General features: G+C 53.5%; 1 protein-coding gene across 1 annotated transcript; it reads right to left on the bottom strand.

Annotated features, from left to right (window-relative positions):
* Positions 1-2,398: 2,398 nt before the first annotated feature.
* NPVF (neuropeptide VF precursor) lies at positions 2,399-3,920 on the bottom strand. Its single transcript, XM_048511434.1, has 2 exons — positions 3,765-3,920; positions 2,399-3,037 (listed from the first exon to the last, which is right to left on the bottom strand). The coding sequence occupies exons 1-2, from the start codon at positions 3,903-3,905 to the stop codon at positions 2,651-2,653; spliced, it is 528 nt and encodes a 175-aa protein (XP_048367391.1). The 5' UTR covers positions 3,906-3,920; the 3' UTR covers positions 2,399-2,650.
* Positions 3,921-21,544: the final 17,624 nt, after the last annotated feature.

The following is a 21,544-nucleotide window of genomic DNA, read 5'->3' as shown; positions in this document are numbered from 1 at the left end:
TTAAGCAAGTAAATCTCTCACAAATCACCCCCAGCAAAACATTTACCAAACAAATGTCAGCATCATCTCTCACAAAACACCTCCAGTGGAATCCACCCCCAAACACCATCACTTTCAATGGTGTTTAAATTAGGGAGCTCAGATTCTTCTTTAAAATCTACCTTAAAGGGAGAATCTGGGGTCCCGGGTTAAAACAAAATTGAAAGTGATGCTGTTTGGGGGTGGATTCTCCCCACCCTGAAACAGCATCACTTTTGAGGGTTGGAGATTCAGATGAAACAAATAGCAGATTTGGCTGGAATCTGGGCAAATTTGGGCACATTCGGACAAAAATTGTCCGATTATGTCCTGCCCAAATATGAACAAATGCGAATGCGAGGTATTTGGGTTTTTGAGGGGTATTTTTGGTGTTTTTTGGCCTGCAGGGAGCACATTTTTAAAGTTAGCGGCACCATGATTTCAGGGCATCATCCAGAGACTGCCCTGATGATACCACCCGAGTTTGGTGATGTTTGGTTCAGGGGCAGCAAAATTATGGACGCTCAAATGGAATGCCCCCATCCCCATTGTTTTCAGTGACTTTGCTCCATTGTAGCTAATGAGGAATTTCTGAGGCAGGCTGCACATTTTTGAAGATAGAGGCACCAGACTTTCAAGGTGGCTCCAAGAGGCCTTGAGTAATAGCATCCAAGCTTGGTGAGCTTTGCTTCTGGAGTGGGGTGGGGTGGGGAGTGAGAGAGTTCTTAGAGAACTCAGCCCGCAGGCTTTCATGTGCAGGAGCGGGGAAACAAAATAAGGCTTTTCGGGGCCCATAAAATTGAACCCCCAGAAGAAGAGGTCTCCAAACCTGGATGCTATTACCAGGAGGCCCTCCTGGAGCCACCCTGAAAGTCTGGTGCCTCTATCTTCAAAAATGTGCAGCCTGCCTACACACTCAGAAATTCCCCATTGGCTACAATGGAGCAAAGTCACTGCAAAACAAAGAATCTTGGGCAAATTTCTTGGGGTGCCTGGAAGTGGTGTATTTTTAAAGCTAGATGACACACCAAATTTTCAGGGGGTATCATCTGTTAACTATTCTTTATGATGCCACCTCAAGTTTGGTGAGAGGATTATGTTCAGGGGACCAAAGTTATGGTCCCTCAAATGGAGTAAGAGCCCCATCTCAGGTTGAAAGCTCCCATTGAAAACAATGGGGATGGGGCACCCCTTTGGGGCCAGTCCATAACTTTGCTGCCCCTGAACCAAACATCACCATATTTGGATGGTATCATCAGGACTGTCTCTGGATGGTACCCTGTAATTTTGGTGCCGCTAGCCTTAAAAATGCGCCCCCTGCAGGCCGGAACGTGAAAAAACACTTTTCTAAAACTTAAAAAAAACACACAAGCGACCTTTTCTGAGAATGTTGGCTACCCCACGTGACCAAATGGGGGGCGCCCGGGGACATAGGGTACCCCCTGTCCCTAGGCAGGAACACCACTGCCTTACATCAGTCACTCACTCGCCTTCAGTGTCTGAAGACTTGCTTTGAAATGTCTTGCTGTTTGAATACTAAACAAATTGTTGACCATTTCTAGGAAACTGCCAAGATGCCATTACACACAGCGAGCTGCAGCTTCCTTTCCATCTCACCACCACGAATACAGAAAAGGCCAGAATGAAGATGATCATGACTGGCTGTTGTAATTCACTCTTTCAGATTGTGTATGTTTGGGCATAATGCGTTTTAATAAATGAGTGGAGCAAAGTAAAATATGGATGCTTTGGAGGATGGACTTTATGGCACTGTACCTCTCCGAGGCCTCTGTCCTCCCCTGGCTCAATCCCCAAATCTTCAGGAGTTTCCCAACCTGGATGTGGCAACGTTATCATCCCTCCCCCCCCCCCCCACACACACACTGGTGACCAGGAGGGACCAGGCAACCCTAATGAACAGAACACTCGGTAATCTTCGGTTTCCACTCAGTTTCAGGTGGGATTTTTTGGGTATTCTTTTAAAAAGGGAAACTTTAAGTGTTAAACTGCTTTGGAAGATTTCTTGATGACATCATGGGGGCCCAGCCAATCAGCAAAGTGCCCACCTAGCTTTTGTTTCAAACTTGTAGAACTGTGCCCCCACCCCTGAGCTCAGACTTGGAGAGAAAAGGTACGTCTCGACTGAATGCAGTGTGGATACTTCCACAGTGACCCTGCAGCTCTAACAATATTATATCTGTCTTCAATCTATTTTCTACACTTTAGGTTACTGTACTTGAGCATTTTACCAAGTTCTCAATTGCTTGCCCCAGACCATCTTTTCTTATCTACACAATCCTGAGCAAATATGTGCAATGTCAATTTGATTATGTTATGATTGTACTATTGGGAGACCACATCAGCAAAGCAATCGTATAACAGTTTTATTTGAGTAACGTACAGTAGAGAACATAGACAAGCATCCATCTTAGAAAACTGCTACACAAGCCCCGCCTTTTACAGGAGGATGCCTAGTCTAATTGATATACAAAAGTATCTACTATTTGGCCACTAGATGGCAACTATCACAAACACATTTTACAATGATATCCTTATAAGTTGCTTTATGAGCAATAAATAAAGCATGTCATTGAATTAAGCACTATACAGATCAGACATGTTTTGAAGTGTTTTACTTGATAGTGTTTTGATCAGACGGTTGGGTCTCTTGAGGTAGGATGAAGAAAAGTGATCTTCCAAACCTTTGTGGCAAGTTGGCAAGAGAATGAATGGGGCTTTGAACAAAAGGAGCTCTTTCAAACCTGTGGGTGAAAGGAAGGGTACGGCTTGAAAGGATGTCTTCAAATGCCCTGCCAAACCTGAGAGGCAGGTTGGCTGCTGGCTTGATGCTTCTTTCTTCCTGAAAATTTCTACCAAACCTCAGAGGCAAATTTGCAACTGAATTTGGCATCTTGTTCAAAGTAGGTACACTCATCTTCACAATGTTCTTTAATCCCCAGTCCTTCAGCTCATCAAGATTCAGATGTCTTGGCTTTTCTTCTATAATGTCTTCATTAGACTAAATGAAATAATATGATTTCAGGGGTGATAATTAACTAGAGACATATTGATAATTCACTCAGATTTCTTTGGTGGTTGTGGCCAATTAGAAAGTGTTTGTGGCATACACGGAGGTCAAAGAAGGAACCAACAGCAAATGTATCAAAATCAGTGGAGTAATTTCCAATGAGCTAAAGCCCTGAATTTGTGGTATATATGCAGCCAAGTAATTCTGATAACCAGGAAAACAATGGAAACAGAAATGTATTCGTCTCCCTTTCAGATTTTCCCAGTAATCACATAATCTTGAGGTTGTGTGCCAAATTTGAGAATTCTCAAACATTTGAGAATAAAGGTCAAAATCAATTTTAGACCAGAGAATTAAACTAAGACAAATTTTTCCACCATTCTTGCTATGGTTAGAATTTTTTTCAGCAACATAACACTCTTGGGGGAGTCTTTGTGAGGCTCTGGGGGGCTGTTTTTGAGGTAGAGGTCCAATTTTATGGGGCCCCTTTGCAAGCCAGTCATAGGAAAGAGTCAGGACGTTCTACCATAACCGTATCCATTCAAGAAGTGAAAACAATTTCAAAATGTCCCTTAGACAAGCATTTTACATTGCATGAAGCTTCAAGCACCTATTACATTTATACAAATCTTGGTCAAAACACATATTTGGTTAACAATTTCTTGGGGGACCTCTTTACAGATCTATAAAATAATTAACAAGCCAATAAAGATCTTACCTCTGAATATCTATCACTGTACTCTTCTCTGTTCTGCAAACTGGTCATTACCGATTCATCAAGGCAAATGATTTTGGGTGCTAGAAGGAAGCATGTGGTTAAAGTAAATAAAAGAAACCTATTCATTGAGATAATGCTCATGTTTCTTAAATTGTATTTACATAAGAAATCAACATATGGACACTAGGAAAAAGTAGCATGGTTTTATACTGTTAGACAACAACAACAAAAAATCTTATACCGTGACGCTAATTCCAAACGCCTTCATTTTCATATGAATTGGAGTTTAATCATATATTGGAAGAATTCAGGAAACTTGTTTAGACGACAGAGTTTCTTCTTGAAAAATTCAGATAATTTCACAAGTATTTGCTTTGCCTTTTAAAAAGGCTTAATTAGCGCTCTGGTAATCAGGACTGACACAACCACCTTTGGCTTAATTACTGCATTTTAAACAAAAGCACCATTCTTCCTATTGCTTGCATCAGCCTCTGTCATCAACTTCTGGAAATAAAATGTCAGTGCATTTTTTTAGCATATGAGAATGTAATTATAGAGGTTTGTTAGTTGAAATGATACGAAATTGAAATGTTAAATGAAAGCTATTCTCAGATACAGCAAAGACTGAATGTTGCAGGAAAAAAGTTTTGATTTATTTGGTGAATTTTTATGCTGACTTTCAGCCCAAAGAGGCTATAATAAAAAATATCTAAAACTTCTAGAACAGAGAATAAGAGTTCATCAGTCCATAGCAAAAATTTTTTCCAGTTTCTCCAGAAGCCACTAACCATACTTCTTCCGGCAGGGAGTTCCAAAAATTGGGTAAAAGAATATGTGGTATATATTCCATTTGGTGGGATCCAGTAAGGGCCCTGACTACTGTATTTTGTACTAGCTGTAGCTTTTGTATTGCTCTGCTAGATTCCACTTTGCGCCTGCAAGAGGATGCTGTAAAAAATATCCTGTTTCTTGTACATACAATTGAAGAGAAGATTGGCTGTTACTTTGCTGGGAGTTAGCAGCAGCTTTGTGAAACACTTTGATCGATGGGATCAGTCAGAAGTGATGGTAAGAGCAAGCTTGAATACGGGCTTCAGTTAATTCTATGGCCATTTATGCCCTTGCTTTGGGCATACATTCCCTTTGGATTACATTCTCAATTACGCACACTTCCCTTCTCTTCAAAACTCACTGCGCTCTCCGATTAGAGAATCTCCACAGTTTCCGAAACCTGGTAAAGTACAACTCCCCCCCCAAAAGAAAAATGAGAAAATAAGCAAGTGTTTGCTTTCTTTGGGTTTTCTTGCTCTTCCCCCTTCCCACACCCACAATAGCAGTTCCTCCCATTCTCTGGGCCAGCTTTTCAGAGTGATCCAAAGGATTTCCTTTTTAAAATATGTAAATGCTTTTGATCTATCACTTGAGCCGGGGCGGAGGGAGGGGGAACTGCACCCGGGACACACGTGCGCCCTGCGTACCTGTGACACCCCATCCACCCTGCCCTGCCCCAGAACGCCCCTGCCATGCCCCTGGAACACCCTCGCCAGGCCCCGCAGAGGCGTGTGCCCAATGCGTCTCCCCCCCACCCCCTTGGCACTACCCTGACTTGAGCAATAGACCCTTTACGTTTACATGTGATTTATAGTCTAGCAAAGTAATGTTTGACCACAGACACTCCCCCCACAAAAGGTGGCAGGCAACTCCCAAGCAGAAGGTTGCACGGAAAGGCCAAGGAAGTGGAAAAAAAGGGCAGCTTGGCTGGGGACAATTGGCTAGGGATCCCTGTTTAAACAAAAACCATGGGGAAAATGCCATTGTGAGGCAAACAGCCACACAGGAAGCAATAACTGAATCAAATCTTGTGCAACACTTTAAATTTAGCTCCAGACCTTTTTTTAATACAAAGACTATTGCTTTCTCTACTTTTAGCCTTTGAGGGATCTACATATCTCACCTGGTGTTAGACACCAATTCTATTGCTAGCCATCATGTGATGGGGGAAAGCCATTTGTTATTGGTCCCTCTGGGTGGGGCTGTTAGACAGTTCAGATGCAGTCTAAAGAGAAACCACATAACAAACAATGTAAGAAATTCAAATGAAATTATATTTATATCTAAAGGCAATTAATTATGGCTCATGGTCAACTCAGCCATCCATCCATTCCTTGGTCAGTAAATGAGTACCTAGCTCATAGCTAGCGGGTAAAGAATAGCCGGGGAAAGCAATGGCAAACTACCCCACAAAAACGGCTTGCCTATGAAATTACTGCTTGCAGTGGTACCCCAGGGTCGGACACGACTGAAGGGGAAACTTTACCTTTATGACAATCAGTGTCTATGATCCAAATGTTAAAACTTCACTTTTAGCCATTACTGCTTTGCAGAGGCGTAGCTCCAAGGGAACAGGGGGGATAGGGAAACAGCCACAGGTGCGATGCCCGATGTAGGCGATTATTGGTAAGGGCTGCCTTCGAAGGGGCATGGCGGGGGCGTTCTGGGGCGGGATGGGGGCGGAGGACGCAAAGTGCACCTGGTGCTTTTCCCCCTTGCTACGCCTCTGCTGCTTTGAACATTCATGCTGGATTAATGAATTAAGTATTGTCTGACTGGAGGTTTTATTCAACTCTAAGACATAAAACTAATGAATTCCTAATCTTTCTTCTCTTCATAGACTGCTGATTGGCTCCCTTTGGGAAGTGATAATTTATTTGCCTAGACTTATTGTAATACATTAAGTGGAAGTTTGATTTTACAAATGAAAAAAAAAATACATCTCAGTCTTTCCTTGGAGTTGGCTTGCCAGGGCCATGATGATGGAATCTGACCCTCTAGGAATGTGCAAGTGGGAAGCCTCCACTCCTTGGTTTTCTAGCATTGTAGACTGTTACCATGCTAGAGTGGCATTGCTCTCTAGAGCAGCAGAAAACAAGCTTGCCCCATCTTCAACATGGCATCCCTTCAAATATTTAAACATGGCTATCATGTCACCCCTTAACCTTCTTTCCACACTAAACATACATAGTTCCCTAAGCTGGTCCTCATAGAACATAGATCCAGATCTTTAACCATTTTGTTCACCCTCCTATGGACCCATTCCAGCTTGTCAATGTGCTTCAGGAATTGTGGTGGCCACACCTGGCCACAGTATTCCAGGTGAGATCTGACCAATGCAGAATAGAATGATATTATTACATCCCTTGATCTGGACACTGTACTGCTATTGTTGCAGCCAGAATTGCATTGGCTTTCTTGGCTGCTGCCTCACACTAAAGACTTATGTTTAGTCTGTGGTCTATTAAGACTCCCAAATCCCATTCACATGTACTGTCGTAAAGCCAAGTGTCGGGCATTTTATATCTGTATCTGCATGTCTCCTGCCTAAGTGTAGTATCTTACATTTATCTCTGTTGAAATTCATTTTGTCTTTTCTTCTTTCATAACTAGCATGTAACAATAAGTTGGTTAAAAATACAGTTATGAAATAAATTTTCCTTGCTTAGTTGTGCCTGTTCTTTCTGGACCCTTGACTGCTTGGTCCAATATAATATATGGCAATATATAGTACATAATATTAGTTAATAATTAGCTCTATTGTGGTTGTTTTATTTATATATTTGCTTCATTTAATAGGGTTTCCAGGTCTTCTGCTCTCATTGCAAACCTACTTGTTGTTCTCTGACACCTGAAATGCAAACACCAAGGAAAGGGGGAGAAGGAAGCATACCAGAATTGTGAAGCCATGCTAATGTCACTTCCAGTAAAAATAGGAATGATATCATGACATTTTGCTGAAAGTGATGTCAATGTACTGGCATGATATTGGTGTATCTGTTCCCACCAGGAGTGTGCATTCAGCAAAACCAAATCAAACCAAGTTAAAAAAATAATGTATTTGTATTTTTTGGGATTTTTAAGGGGCTGAAAAAGTGCCTTTTAACAGTAGCTGGCAAACCCCAATCCAGAAAAACTTTTAAAAAATGGGATTGTTTTAGGATTGCCAGCTACAATCCCTTTTTAAAAGAAGGCAAACCACTTTGGCACATTTACGCCAAACACTAAAATCCCTCCTCCTTTCTTCTCCATTATAATCTACAAGGAATCTTTCCTTGGGGACTATTGTGTAAAGTAGGGGTAGCCAGTTTTCACTCTAGCTGCTGGTGAATCTCTTGACAAGTTTTTTTTAAAATATTAGGTTAGGAGATCCAATTTTATGGGGCCCCAAATGGAAGAAAAATGGAGGCTCATAAAGTTGGACCCCCTGACTCAAATCTTTACCAAACTTGGCGGTTAGTATAAGCAAAGTTCTCAGCAGCTATGCTGTAAATTTTGTGATTCTAACTTTTAAAAAACCCACCCCCTCACAGCCTGGAAAGATTCCCCATAGGCTGTAACAGAGCTGATATTTGGGGGATTCTTGACAACCCTAAAAAACACTGATCCTGGTATGGGCATTTGGGAAAATTCAGGAATCCTGGGGAAAAAATTGGGTATACATGAATATACATGAATCCAATGAATCCAAATTTCCCCAAATGCACAGCCTTTGTTCCCACCTCCTGTTTATTGGGGTGCCTGTTGAAGTCGTGCCCGCGGGGTCGCAAGGAAGAGGCGAGACGCGGAGATATCATCTGGTGGAGAGCGCCAGCAACAGGAAGCGGGATCCGTGATCCTAGCAACTCTGTCTTGTGCCAGTCTCTTGCACCTTTTATTAGGGTTTCATTAGGGGCGTGTAAAGGGGTTGGATAGGCGGGAGAGTGGGAGAGCGGGAGAACGGGAGATCATCATGTGATGCATGATCTCATCGGGCTGCTACGTGCAGGAGGAAGCATCCACGTCTGGGTCTAATCCTCACCTGAGGGCAAGAGCCCTTTTGTCCCTTTGTATGGGACACCTGGTGACCGCGAGTCAGGTAGTTCATGACCCGTGACTCACGGGGGAGTGGGGGTTGGGGGAGCGTGTGCGCGCAGAAGGCCGTAGCCGGCACCGGCATTCCAGGCGCTCTTTCTACGGTTCTGCTGGGTTCGCGGGCTCACCCCTACAGCCTGTCTCCTCAACAGGGATCCAAAGCAGCTTACATTGTTCACATTACCTCCATTTTATCCTCACAACAACCCCGTTAGGTAGGCGAGGCTGAGAGTGTGTGACTAATCAAAGTCACGCAGTGAAATTTCATAGCAGAGTAGGAATTTCAAGGTCTGTTCCCATGTAAGTTACATTGAACTGCTTAGTGGTCATACAAGAAACATCCCTGCTGTGGTGAACTCCTTGCCTGCAGACTCAGAGCTTTCATATTACATGGCACGAAAATGTAATCAGTAGTAATGAAAAGAGCAACTCAGTTTTCAAAGCAAATTAATATGCGCACCATAAATCATTTGATTTCAGTGGAAGAGCAAATTTTAATATTGTTCGTTGCATTTAATATAATAATATAATGATAAATCCTTATTCATTATTAACAACGCATCACACAAAAATGATTCGCGTTACATGACTCATGTCACCAATAAGTATCGAAGGATTTCCATAAAAATGAATTATTCATAGTGTATTCATTTTGTCCCAGTGTGTAATGACCTATTTTATGGCTCAGTTTGAAATAGCACAATTTAAAAATGCGTACATTTTTTTCACTGAAAAACCCGTCCATTTTTCATGCACGCTGTATATTATGCAGCATTCCAGTTGAACTCTGTTCTGGTATTTCTCCAGTACACAAATACTGCTGTGTAGAAAGGTTCAAACAGATGTTTGATTTAATTAATACTCTGTATAGATTGCCCAGGTTTGCAAGTCCACTGTTGGCAAGCTCTATGAGCTTTCTGGGGCACAGCCCAGCCCTGGAAAACAGTATTGTGTCCTGACTTTGTGACATGATTTTCAGGGAAAAAGCCAAAAGTGACATCACAGCCATCCTGTGATCCTCTTGTAATCCTGCAAATCTTTATACACTATAGAAATAGGTGAAATTCCTAGAGTGGTAGCTTGTGACATCACTTCCAGAGTTTTGCCCAGAAATGGCATCACGGTGTCAACAATGTTGTTCTCTATATTTTCCCTCCCACCACTGCATTGTTTGGCAACTGGGTACAGCAGCAGGGGTTTGTCTGCCAACACCTGGGAGCTGGCAACCTTACCTTACGTAGTTTATCTTACTGAAAGAAAACTCTCTCTCCAGGTAAGCTGCTGTAGTTTCATGTAACTTTGTATCAGGACATTTCTCCACGTGGACATTCCTAAGAGCTTTGCTTAAATTTTTCAGACTTAATTTTAATCTCGATAATCGTCATATATCCAAATTTGACATTTCAAGATAATTAATACAAGTTCATCCTATGCAATTATAACATTAATTAGAATCAAATCAAAAAACAAATAACAAGCATACAAACAAAAAAAATCATAACCGCTATGCTTATCGTGTTTCATTTTACAGCACACTTATTAGTTATCTAGTTTAATTACAAAGAGAAAAAAGTAAGAGAATTCTATAGTTCCCCCCCCACCCCCCCCCCCCCCCACCCCCCCCCCCCCCCACCCCCCCCCCCCCCCACCCCCCCCCCCCCCCACCCCCCCCCCCCCCCACCCCCCCCCCCCCCCACCCCCCCCCCCCCCCACCCCCCCCCCCCCCCACCCCCCCCCCCCCCCACCCCCCCCCCCCCCCACCCCCCCCCCCCCCCACCCCCCCCCCCCCCCACCCCCCCCCCCCCCCACCCCCCCCCCCCCCCACCCCCCCCCCCCCCCACCCCCCCCCCCCCCCACCCCCCCCCCCCCCCACCCCCCCCCCCCCCCACCCCCCCCCCCCCCCACCCCCCCCCCCCCCCACCCCCCCCCCCCCCCACCCCCCCCCCCCCCCACCCCCCCCCCCCCCCACCCCCCCCCCCCCCCACCCCCCCCCCCCCCCACCCCCCCCCCCCCCCACCCCCCCCCCCCCCCACCCCCCCCCCCCCCCACCCCCCCCCCCCCCCACCCCCCCCCCCCCCCACCCCCCCCCCCCCCCACCCCCCCCCCCCCCCACCCCCCCCCCCCCCCACCCCCCCCCCCCCCCACCCCCCCCCCCCCCCACCCCCCCCCCCCCCCACCCCCCCCCCCCCCCACCCCCCCCCCCCCCCACCCCCCCCCCCCCCCACCCCCCCCCCCCCCCACCCCCCCCCCCCCCCACCCCCCCCCCCCCCCACCCCCCCCCCCCCCCACCCCCCCCCCCCCCCACCCCCCCCCCCCCCCACCCCCCCCCCCCCCCACCCCCCCCCCCCCCCACCCCCCCCCCCCCCCACCCCCCCCCCCCCCCACCCCCCCCCCCCCCCACCCCCCCCCCCCCCCACCCCCCCCCCCCCCCACCCCCCCCCCCCCCCACCCCCCCCCCCCCCCACCCCCCCCCCCCCCCACCCCCCCCCCCCCCCACCCCCCCCCCCCCCCACCCCCCCCCCCCCCCACCCCCCCCCCCCCCCACCCCCCCCCCCCCCCACCCCCCCCCCCCCCCACCCCCCCCCCCCCCCACCCCCCCCCCCCCCCACCCCCCCCCCCCCCCACCCCCCCCCCCCCCCACCCCCCCCCCCCCCCACCCCCCCCCCCCCCCACCCCCCCCCCCCCCCACCCCCCCCCCCCCCCACCCCCCCCCCCCCCCACCCCCCCCCCCCCCCACCCCCCCCCCCCCCCACCCCCCCCCCCCCCCACCCCCCCCCCCCCCCACCCCCCCCCCCCCCCACCCCCCCCCCCCCCCACCCCCCCCCCCCCCCACCCCCCCCCCCCCCCACCCCCCCCCCCCCCCACCCCCCCCCCCCCCCACCCCCCCCCCCCCCCACCCCCCCCCCCCCCCACCCCCCCCCCCCCCCACCCCCCCCCCCCCCCACCCCCCCCCCCCCCCACCCCCCCCCCCCCCCACCCCCCCCCCCCCCCACCCCCCCCCCCCCCCACCCCCCCCCCCCCCCACCCCCCCCCCCCCCCACCCCCCCCCCCCCCCACCCCCCCCCCCCCCCACCCCCCCCCCCCCCCACCCCCCCCCCCCCCCACCCCCCCCCCCCCCCACCCCCCCCCCCCCCCACCCCCCCCCCCCCCCACCCCCCCCCCCCCCCACCCCCCCCCCCCCCCACCCCCCCCCCCCCCCACCCCCCCCCCCCCCCACCCCCCCCCCCCCCCACCCCCCCCCCCCCCCACCCCCCCCCCCCCCCACCCCCCCCCCCCCCCACCCCCCCCCCCCCCCACCCCCCCCCCCCCCCACCCCCCCCCCCCCCCACCCCCCCCCCCCCCCACCCCCCCCCCCCCCCACCCCCCCCCCCCCCCACCCCCCCCCCCCCCCACCCCCCCCCCCCCCCACCCCCCCCCCCCCCCACCCCCCCCCCCCCCCACCCCCCCCCCCCCCCACCCCCCCCCCCCCCCACCCCCCCCCCCCCCCACCCCCCCCCCCCCCCACCCCCCCCCCCCCCCACCCCCCCCCCCCCCCACCCCCCCCCCCCCCCACCCCCCCCCCCCCCCACCCCCCCCCCCCCCCACCCCCCCCCCCCCCCACCCCCCCCCCCCCCCACCCCCCCCCCCCCCCACCCCCCCCCCCCCCCACCCCCCCCCCCCCCCACCCCCCCCCCCCCCCACCCCCCCCCCCCCCCACCCCCCCCCCCCCCCACCCCCCCCCCCCCCCACCCCCCCCCCCCCCCACCCCCCCCCCCCCCCACCCCCCCCCCCCCCCACCCCCCCCCCCCCCCACCCCCCCCCCCCCCCACCCCCCCCCCCCCCCACCCCCCCCCCCCCCCACCCCCCCCCCCCCCCACCCCCCCCCCCCCCCACCCCCCCCCCCCCCCACCCCCCCCCCCCCCCACCCCCCCCCCCCCCCACCCCCCCCCCCCCCCACCCCCCCCCCCCCCCACCCCCCCCCCCCCCCACCCCCCCCCCCCCCCACCCCCCCCCCCCCCCACCCCCCCCCCCCCCCACCCCCCCCCCCCCCCACCCCCCCCCCCCCCCACCCCCCCCCCCCCCCACCCCCCCCCCCCCCCACCCCCCCCCCCCCCCACCCCCCCCCCCCCCCACCCCCCCCCCCCCCCACCCCCCCCCCCCCCCACCCCCCCCCCCCCCCACCCCCCCCCCCCCCCACCCCCCCCCCCCCCCACCCCCCCCCCCCCCCACCCCCCCCCCCCCCCACCCCCCCCCCCCCCCACCCCCCCCCCCCCCCACCCCCCCCCCCCCCCACCCCCCCCCCCCCCCACCCCCCCCCCCCCCCACCCCCCCCCCCCCCCACCCCCCCCCCCCCCCACCCCCCCCCCCCCCCACCCCCCCCCCCCCCCACCCCCCCCCCCCCCCACCCCCCCCCCCCCCCACCCCCCCCCCCCCCCACCCCCCCCCCCCCCCACCCCCCCCCCCCCCCACCCCCCCCCCCCCCCACCCCCCCCCCCCCCCACCCCCCCCCCCCCCCACCCCCCCCCCCCCCCACCCCCCCCCCCCCCCACCCCCCCCCCCCCCCACCCCCCCCCCCCCCCACCCCCCCCCCCCCCCACCCCCCCCCCCCCCCACCCCCCCCCCCCCCCACCCCCCCCCCCCCCCACCCCCCCCCCCCCCCACCCCCCCCCCCCCCCACCCCCCCCCCCCCCCACCCCCCCCCCCCCCCACCCCCCCCCCCCCCCACCCCCCCCCCCCCCCACCCCCCCCCCCCCCCACCCCCCCCCCCCCCCACCCCCCCCCCCCCCCACCCCCCCCCCCCCCCACCCCCCCCCCCCCCCACCCCCCCCCCCCCCCACCCCCCCCCCCCCCCACCCCCCCCCCCCCCCACCCCCCCCCCCCCCCACCCCCCCCCCCCCCCACCCCCCCCCCCCCCCACCCCCCCCCCCCCCCACCCCCCCCCCCCCCCACCCCCCCCCCCCCCCACCCCCCCCCCCCCCCACCCCCCCCCCCCCCCACCCCCCCCCCCCCCCACCCCCCCCCCCCCCCACCCCCCCCCCCCCCCACCCCCCCCCCCCCCCACCCCCCCCCCCCCCCACCCCCCCCCCCCCCCACCCCCCCCCCCCCCCACCCCCCCCCCCCCCCACCCCCCCCCCCCCCCACCCCCCCCCCCCCCCACCCCCCCCCCCCCCCACCCCCCCCCCCCCCCACCCCCCCCCCCCCCCACCCCCCCCCCCCCCCACCCCCCCCCCCCCCCACCCCCCCCCCCCCCCACCCCCCCCCCCCCCCACCCCCCCCCCCCCCCACCCCCCCCCCCCCCCACCCCCCCCCCCCCCCACCCCCCCCCCCCCCCACCCCCCCCCCCCCCCACCCCCCCCCCCCCCCACCCCCCCCCCCCCCCACCCCCCCCCCCCCCCACCCCCCCCCCCCCCCACCCCCCCCCCCCCCCACCCCCCCCCCCCCCCACCCCCCCCCCCCCCCACCCCCCCCCCCCCCCACCCCCCCCCCCCCCCACCCCCCCCCCCCCCCACCCCCCCCCCCCCCCACCCCCCCCCCCCCCCACCCCCCCCCCCCCCCACCCCCCCCCCCCCCCACCCCCCCCCCCCCCCACCCCCCCCCCCCCCCACCCCCCCCCCCCCCCACCCCCCCCCCCCCCCACCCCCCCCCCCCCCCACCCCCCCCCCCCCCCACCCCCCCCCCCCCCCACCCCCCCCCCCCCCCACCCCCCCCCCCCCCCACCCCCCCCCCCCCCCACCCCCCCCCCCCCCCACCCCCCCCCCCCCCCACCCCCCCCCCCCCCCACCCCCCCCCCCCCCCACCCCCCCCCCCCCCCACCCCCCCCCCCCCCCACCCCCCCCCCCCCCCACCCCCCCCCCCCCCCACCCCCCCCCCCCCCCACCCCCCCCCCCCCCCACCCCCCCCCCCCCCCACCCCCCCCCCCCCCCACCCCCCCCCCCCCCCACCCCCCCCCCCCCCCACCCCCCCCCCCCCCCACCCCCCCCCCCCCCCACCCCCCCCCCCCCCCACCCCCCCCCCCCCCCACCCCCCCCCCCCCCCACCCCCCCCCCCCCCCACCCCCCCCCCCCCCCACCCCCCCCCCCCCCCACCCCCCCCCCCCCCCACCCCCCCCCCCCCCCACCCCCCCCCCCCCCCACCCCCCCCCCCCCCCACCCCCCCCCCCCCCCACCCCCCCCCCCCCCCACCCCCCCCCCCCCCCACCCCCCCCCCCCCCCACCCCCCCCCCCCCCCACCCCCCCCCCCCCCCACCCCCCCCCCCCCCCACCCCCCCCCCCCCCCACCCCCCCCCCCCCCCACCCCCCCCCCCCCCCACCCCCCCCCCCCCCCACCCCCCCCCCCCCCCACCCCCCCCCCCCCCCACCCCCCCCGCCCCCCACCCCCCCCCCCCCCCCCAAACCCCCCCCCCCCCCCCCCACCCCCCCCCCCACCACCCCCCCCCCCCCCCCCCCCCCACCCCCCCCCCCCCCCCCCCCCCCCCCCCCCCACCCCCCCCCCACCCCACCCCCCCCCACCCACCCACACCCCCTGCCCACCCCACCCCGCCCTCCCCCCCCCCCCCACCCCCCCCCAACCCCCCCCCCCCCCCCCCTCCCCCCCCCACCCCCCCCCCCCCCACCGGAAACCACACAGCACCCAAGTGATTCCGGCCGTGAAAGCCTTCGACAATACATTGTTCCAAAAACTTATCTCAAAATGGCAGGAACTATATCAGAACCAGGGTTTTTTTTCCCCAGCTTCATTTTCCTGTCAGAAAACTTCTTCACTTGTAACTTGTGTCCAAGAGGGTAATTTATTCCCAATGATGGGATGCTTCTGTTGACATAGAGACATCAAATAACTTTGTAAAATGGTGCATGTTTGAATGGAGATACAAAAAGGCACAACATTCTTATTGAAGACATTCCTCTATCAGAATTCCTTTGTACTCTCCCCAGGACCACATCAAGGAACTCCAAACCTTTTTAATGTTCTCACACTTTTTACATTAGCAAAAAAGATCTAAAATCCCTGTTAAGTTGAAATAAAATCATAACAAGCATTGGATCCCACTAGTTCCTACATTCTCTATAGGCATAGGGTCCCCTCTTTCTCAAATACTTATAATCCTTATCAAACTATTGATCCATCCATCTATAATAACTCACTCCATCAGATTGCACAACAAATGCTGAATTCAGCCGTCCCAATAATTGATCCAGTACCTCTGGCAAATGTTCCACATAGGTTATTGCCCTAAAGTGAAAAGGGAGATCGTATTCCTCAGGGGAATTTAAATTTGTCCTTCCCTATCTTCCCCCAAGGAAGAACATTGTATTGCTTTCAAGGGTTCAACATCCTGGAAGTCTATTCACTCTTTCACAAGGGTGGGGACTATAGTCAACCATAATCTGGAGTATAGTTAACCATATTCTGGATGGTTACTACTAACAAAGGACTCTGCTTGGACCTCTAATACACTGAGAACAGATCTGGAGAAACTAAAAACTAATTAAACTAGTCCCTCCTTGCTGTTAAACTGGTAAAATTTCCTAGGTCATTAATCCCTTATTAACAATTTAAGATAACCAAATCATCTCTAATGATGAGTTCCATTAACATTTGCCTTTCCACAATAACCCTCCTATCCATAGAATTCCTACCATACACAAATGTATAGCCCATGACTTCTACATCATAGCTTGTAATATCACAAGCCCCTAACCCAGGGGTAGGGAACCTGCGGCTCTCCAGATGTTCAGGAACTACAATTCCCATCAGCCTCTGTCAGAATGGCCAATTGGCCATGCTGGTAGGGGCTGATGGGAATTGTAGTTCCTGAACATCTGGAGAGCCGCAGGTTCCCTACCCCTGCCCTAACCACTGCTCATCATTAGTGCTAACCCTAACATTAAAATAACCCACTACTAAGAACCTCCCTCAAGTTTTCCATCAACCTAGTTTAGGGGTCTGCAACCTGCAGCTCTCCAGATGTTCATGGACTACAATTCCCATCAGCCCCCACCACCATGGCCAATTGATATCTCCCAGCACCCCTTCATATCCCCCAATGGAGGGATATAAGCTGATAGTAAAATCCATGTGGGTCTCGGAGACAGCGTGGAATTTTTCAAGTTTGGGTGTAACAGACCCAACAATTTTTTTGAATTATCAGGAAAAAGCCAGGAAAGAGGGGAAATCCATACTGGGGGGAGGGGGAAGTCCACTTTTTTTCAGATTTTTCAAAATGTTCCAGGTCTATTAAACTGAAACCCTTCCAACTGGCAACAAGGTGCATGCTTCTAACTACAATTTCAAATCAATGGGGACCTGAAATGGGATATTGTTTGCATTAGCATACAGAAAACTTCAACAGAAATTGGAATTTTGTTTATAATCCTATTGTCTAACTGAAGACCACACCTAACAAATGTGCACTGACTTCTGCTGAAGACATTTAAAATTATCAATCATTTTATCCTGTTCAGGAAAAAGAAGGGAAGTAAATGAAGCAAATAAATTCACTTTGCTTGGATTCAAATCTGGGGAAATCAGTATATTTACAGATTGTTTCTTGCACCTTGTTTTTCAGAATAAAGACTATAGAATATGGATCCATAATTAAATTAGATTGATCTTTTCCCATTTCTTTGCACTCCTGCTCAAAATCTCAGAAGAAAGCAACTGGTTTTACCAACAGGTTATTAAAACATTTTTGAGCCATAGTATCTACTTTGAATGGATTTCCTGGAGAGTGCAGGCAATCAAAAATGTCTGCTTAACTAGCAGTTCCATTATTTTGTTCCTTTCCTTTATTTAATTCCTTCCGTTTATCCCATTTTTATTACCCCTCACTAAAAAAATCACCTTCCTCATCCATATTCTGTTCCTCAGTTCCCATTAACCTTCCACCATTCCCCACTAAAATTAAGAAATCCCTCAAGAGACAGTCAAACCTACAAAAATCAACTAGAATGTTATGTGAACTTGCTGCCGAAAAAAATTTATTTGGCTTTGTTTATTAACCACAGGTGAATCCTGCCCAGTGGGCGACCTCTTTTCTTTCCCTTTCCAAGTTATTATAGCAGTATGAATTCGAAATCTAATTCATTTCAGCCAATTCCCCAAATCTTCAGGCTCTAATAGCTTTAATTAATATTAATCTAAATTATCTGAAATTCTAAATACCAAATAGAGACACAAAAACATCTCCACACTCAGTTCCCACACAGGGATAGATTAAATGAAATAAATGAAACAAAACAACACCCTTTCCCCACATCAGAATTTTCAACAGAATTTTGAGGGAGTTATTTAAGAGAATCTAAATCCATGCTAATTGTAAATAACCTAGCTGAACTAAATCACCAGTAATAAATTAGAGTATTAAAAATATTGATCAAACTTCAGCCAGGCACTTACAACTCCCCACTGACTGAGAAAATACCTCATTACCTCCTACCAGCCCAATTAACAGTGAAAAGGTAGCAAGTGAACTAGTGCTAACTTTAAAACCACCAAACAAGACAAGAATGAAAGAATAAACAATACATTAACATTCCAAGTGAATGGTAAAAATCAAACATAAAGATAAAAACTCAGAGAAAGAATAGCGTTCAAACATCCTAAGGCATAACACCAAAACCAGAAACCCCTCCTAAAGTTATTCAAGAGAGAGGCTGATTAACCCTTTACTCATCAACTATTTGCCTGCTCATTATTACCCATCTACCCACCCACTTCCCCCCCCAAGAGAGTCGAATATAGGTACCCTGGTATCTTTTCTTCCTGTATGTGGAAAAGCATATTGGGAGACATTTTGAGTATACATATCAATGGAAGGGACAAAACATCCTCTACCCTCCTGCCAGTTATCAGCACAGATTGTAGACACCTGTCTGGTTTTTCTGAAAGAAAAATAATTAGGAAAACTATTAAAATGGCTTAATACATAGTTCCCTACTGCATAAAAAGGAATGTTGACAAGTGTGCCCAAAAGTGGATTCAGGACACATTAAAAGTTGTTTTATTTGGAGTAACTTTTTAAGTTAGAGTACGTCACACCTGATATTTTGTTGTGGATTCTAAAATTAAAAGCTTGTCATTATCACTGAGGCAGATTTTTTAGGGGATTGGGGAAATCTTAGAGTGGTAACTTCAGTATACGGTCCAACATTCTGCTGTAATCTTCTGCAGCAAGGATGAAATTCTCTTAATCTCTTTGCACTTTCTGCACCCTTATCATTAGCTGGCACCTATTTGTCAGATTCTCCTGGCACCTTGGCCCACACAGGCCAAAAACACCAGTGCAGGGCCAGTAAAAACACCGGTTGGGGGAAGAGCTTCGCACGGCTGCCACCTCTGAAATGAGGGAGCACCATGGTTTCTTCTCCCAACTGGTGGGAAAACGGTGTTTCCGTGACTCGCTAAACTAGTGAGTCTTTTCAGAAACAGTGTTTTGCGTCCGGTGCCGAGCAAACGGCACTGGGTTGGAGGTGCCACTTTTAGGCACCTGTTTTGTTTGTAAACTTCCCTTCACCTGAGGAGCTCTGCAGCGATGAGGGGACATGCCTCCTGCTCTCCGACCCCCGAGGTGTTGCCATGGCCATGGGAGCGAGTTCCCTTGTCCCTGCAGAGCTCCGCAGGAGAAGGGAAGTTTACAAACAAAACAGAGGTGCCTCCATGTGAAGGCACCTCCATGGATTGTGGCAGCTCCGAGACCACCTGCATAGAAGCATGTGAACGTTCTCGGTGCTCCACCGGTATCATTTATACCGGTGTGTCGGCACTGCACAGGCCCGTGCAGAATTGACCCAAGTGTACCTTCTTGGAAACTGTAGTTTGTTAAGCACCATAAAACATTTCATGCTCGGGAGTGTGTCCTCCCTACATCATTTCCCCACCAGCTGGAAGTATAGGATTCCCTAGCCTTGTCATAGCACAACAAAACATGTATCAGTTTTTCCTTTCCTGCTGCAGTGGTGTAGTGGTTAAGAGCAGGTGTATTCTAATCTGAAGGAACAGGGTTGATTCCCCGCTCTGCTGCTTGATCTGTGGAGGCTTACCTGTGGAATTCAGATTAGCCTGTACACTCCCAACACACGCCAGCTGGGTGACCTTGGGCTAGCCACAGTTCTTTTGAGTTCTCTCAGCCCCACCTACCTCACATGGTGTTTATTGTGAGGGGGGAAGGGAACGGAGTTTGTAAGCCCCTTTGAGTCTCCTTACAGGTGAGAAAGGGGGGGGGATATAAATCCAACTTTTCCTCTTCTGTTGTGAACTTCTTTTAGAAAGAGTCTTTACCCCCAAAGCTCTTTCCTCTTTCCTCTTCCCAATTTGGACTATACTGTTTCTTTGGCTAATACCCTCCATTACTAAAATGTATTTCCTCACCAATGAATGGTCACCCTAGTAACAGGGTCTACTCTGACTAGAAGGACAAGAAGCAATAAACAAGCTGATTTTTTTAACAAATTACCCTAAATCTTTATGATTTCTGTTAAAACCTGTTGCCACCTGCCACCTAGTTATATTTGACTTATACTCCAGGATTGCCTGATAATGTAAGAATTATCTCACCAACCCTCTTTAGCAGTCAGCAAAACAGCCGAAGGATGACTAATTCCTCCATGACATCAGAACAGCAAAGCCAATGACTGTGAAAGCTGGCATTAAGTCACCAGACTCTTGTTTTTATTGCCTCAAAGCAATGGGAACGTCTGTAGATATTGGGCCTCCCTGTGACCTATTCCTCCACTAATTCCACTGGCGATCCTTCTCCCTCAGACATTTTCCACAGAGTAGCTGGACAAAGGAACAAGCAATTGCATATGTTCTCACTGTCTGGAGAGCAAAACAACTGAAGATTCTGGAGGGCAAAGCATTCACAATAGGCTTACTGTGACATCAACACAGATCATGTCCTTATCGTAGAATGACATTTGCAGCCTGTGGGCTACAAATATCATTGAGGTCATCATAATAATCACAGTTTTTGTCATTATTATCTATGTACAACGATACTGCAGCTGAGGCCAAACCTGGACACATTTGTTTCACATACTTGTTGGCAATAAACAATTTGCCTGTAAACTATTATCTCATTTACAGTGTGCGAAAATCATGGTGCAATGAATACAGTTTTAAAGCCTGTTTGTGTGCTGCTAATGCCCTGAATGTACTTGAATTTTAGGATTTATGTAACATTTTATGGAATGCTATTAAACTGGCTTGTTGATAACATTTACAGTCTTCTACAGCAATTGTGAAATCATTATTCCCAGATGTATTTTTCAGAGATCAGATGCTGCATATCAGCATAGAAGAAACAAAATAAAACTTTGCTTGTTTTCTTGTTTGTTTGTTTGGAGAGTGGCTTAGTAAGAATCATTGGATTCTTGAAATGGACCAATGAACAGTGGTTGGTTACCATCACTTGCAGCCAGATCTTATGCATGAGCATCAAATAATGTGGACATAGGATTGGAACCTTCATACACATGAAACCAAATCCAGTTTTAAGAAGGGATGCTCTTTTGTTCCTCAAATGAAAATTCTCTGAAAACCAAGAATATTCCAAAAGACATCTGGAGCTTTCTTTCAAACCTGACACACGCTTTCATCTAGACAAGAAAGGTGATCTTAAGATTTGGATCAAAGTCTATCTTGCAGTTAATTGGTGTTAGTGAGGAAGGTTTGACAGACTTTGACACACAGCTCTGGAATGCCCCGACTCTATTAAGATCTGTCTGTTCTGACACCGTCAGTTCAAACACATCAGTATTCTCTCATTTGACTTCCCCTCTGGGAATGAGCAGAGGCTTGCTGTTTTTCATTGTGTTCTCTTTCACAGCTCTTCAGGTCAAAAAGTAAAAACACCATCAAGAAAACCAAGCAAAAGGCAATTATGCAGAGTCACGTGC

Source organism: Sphaerodactylus townsendi, linkage group LG11, assembly GCF_021028975.2.
Source record: "Sphaerodactylus townsendi isolate TG3544 linkage group LG11, MPM_Stown_v2.3, whole genome shotgun sequence".
Classification (NCBI taxonomy): Eukaryota; Metazoa; Chordata; class Lepidosauria; order Squamata; family Sphaerodactylidae; genus Sphaerodactylus; species Sphaerodactylus townsendi.
The sequence above is the reverse complement of the archived record's forward strand: the minus strand, read 5'-3'. Positions and strand labels throughout refer to the sequence as shown.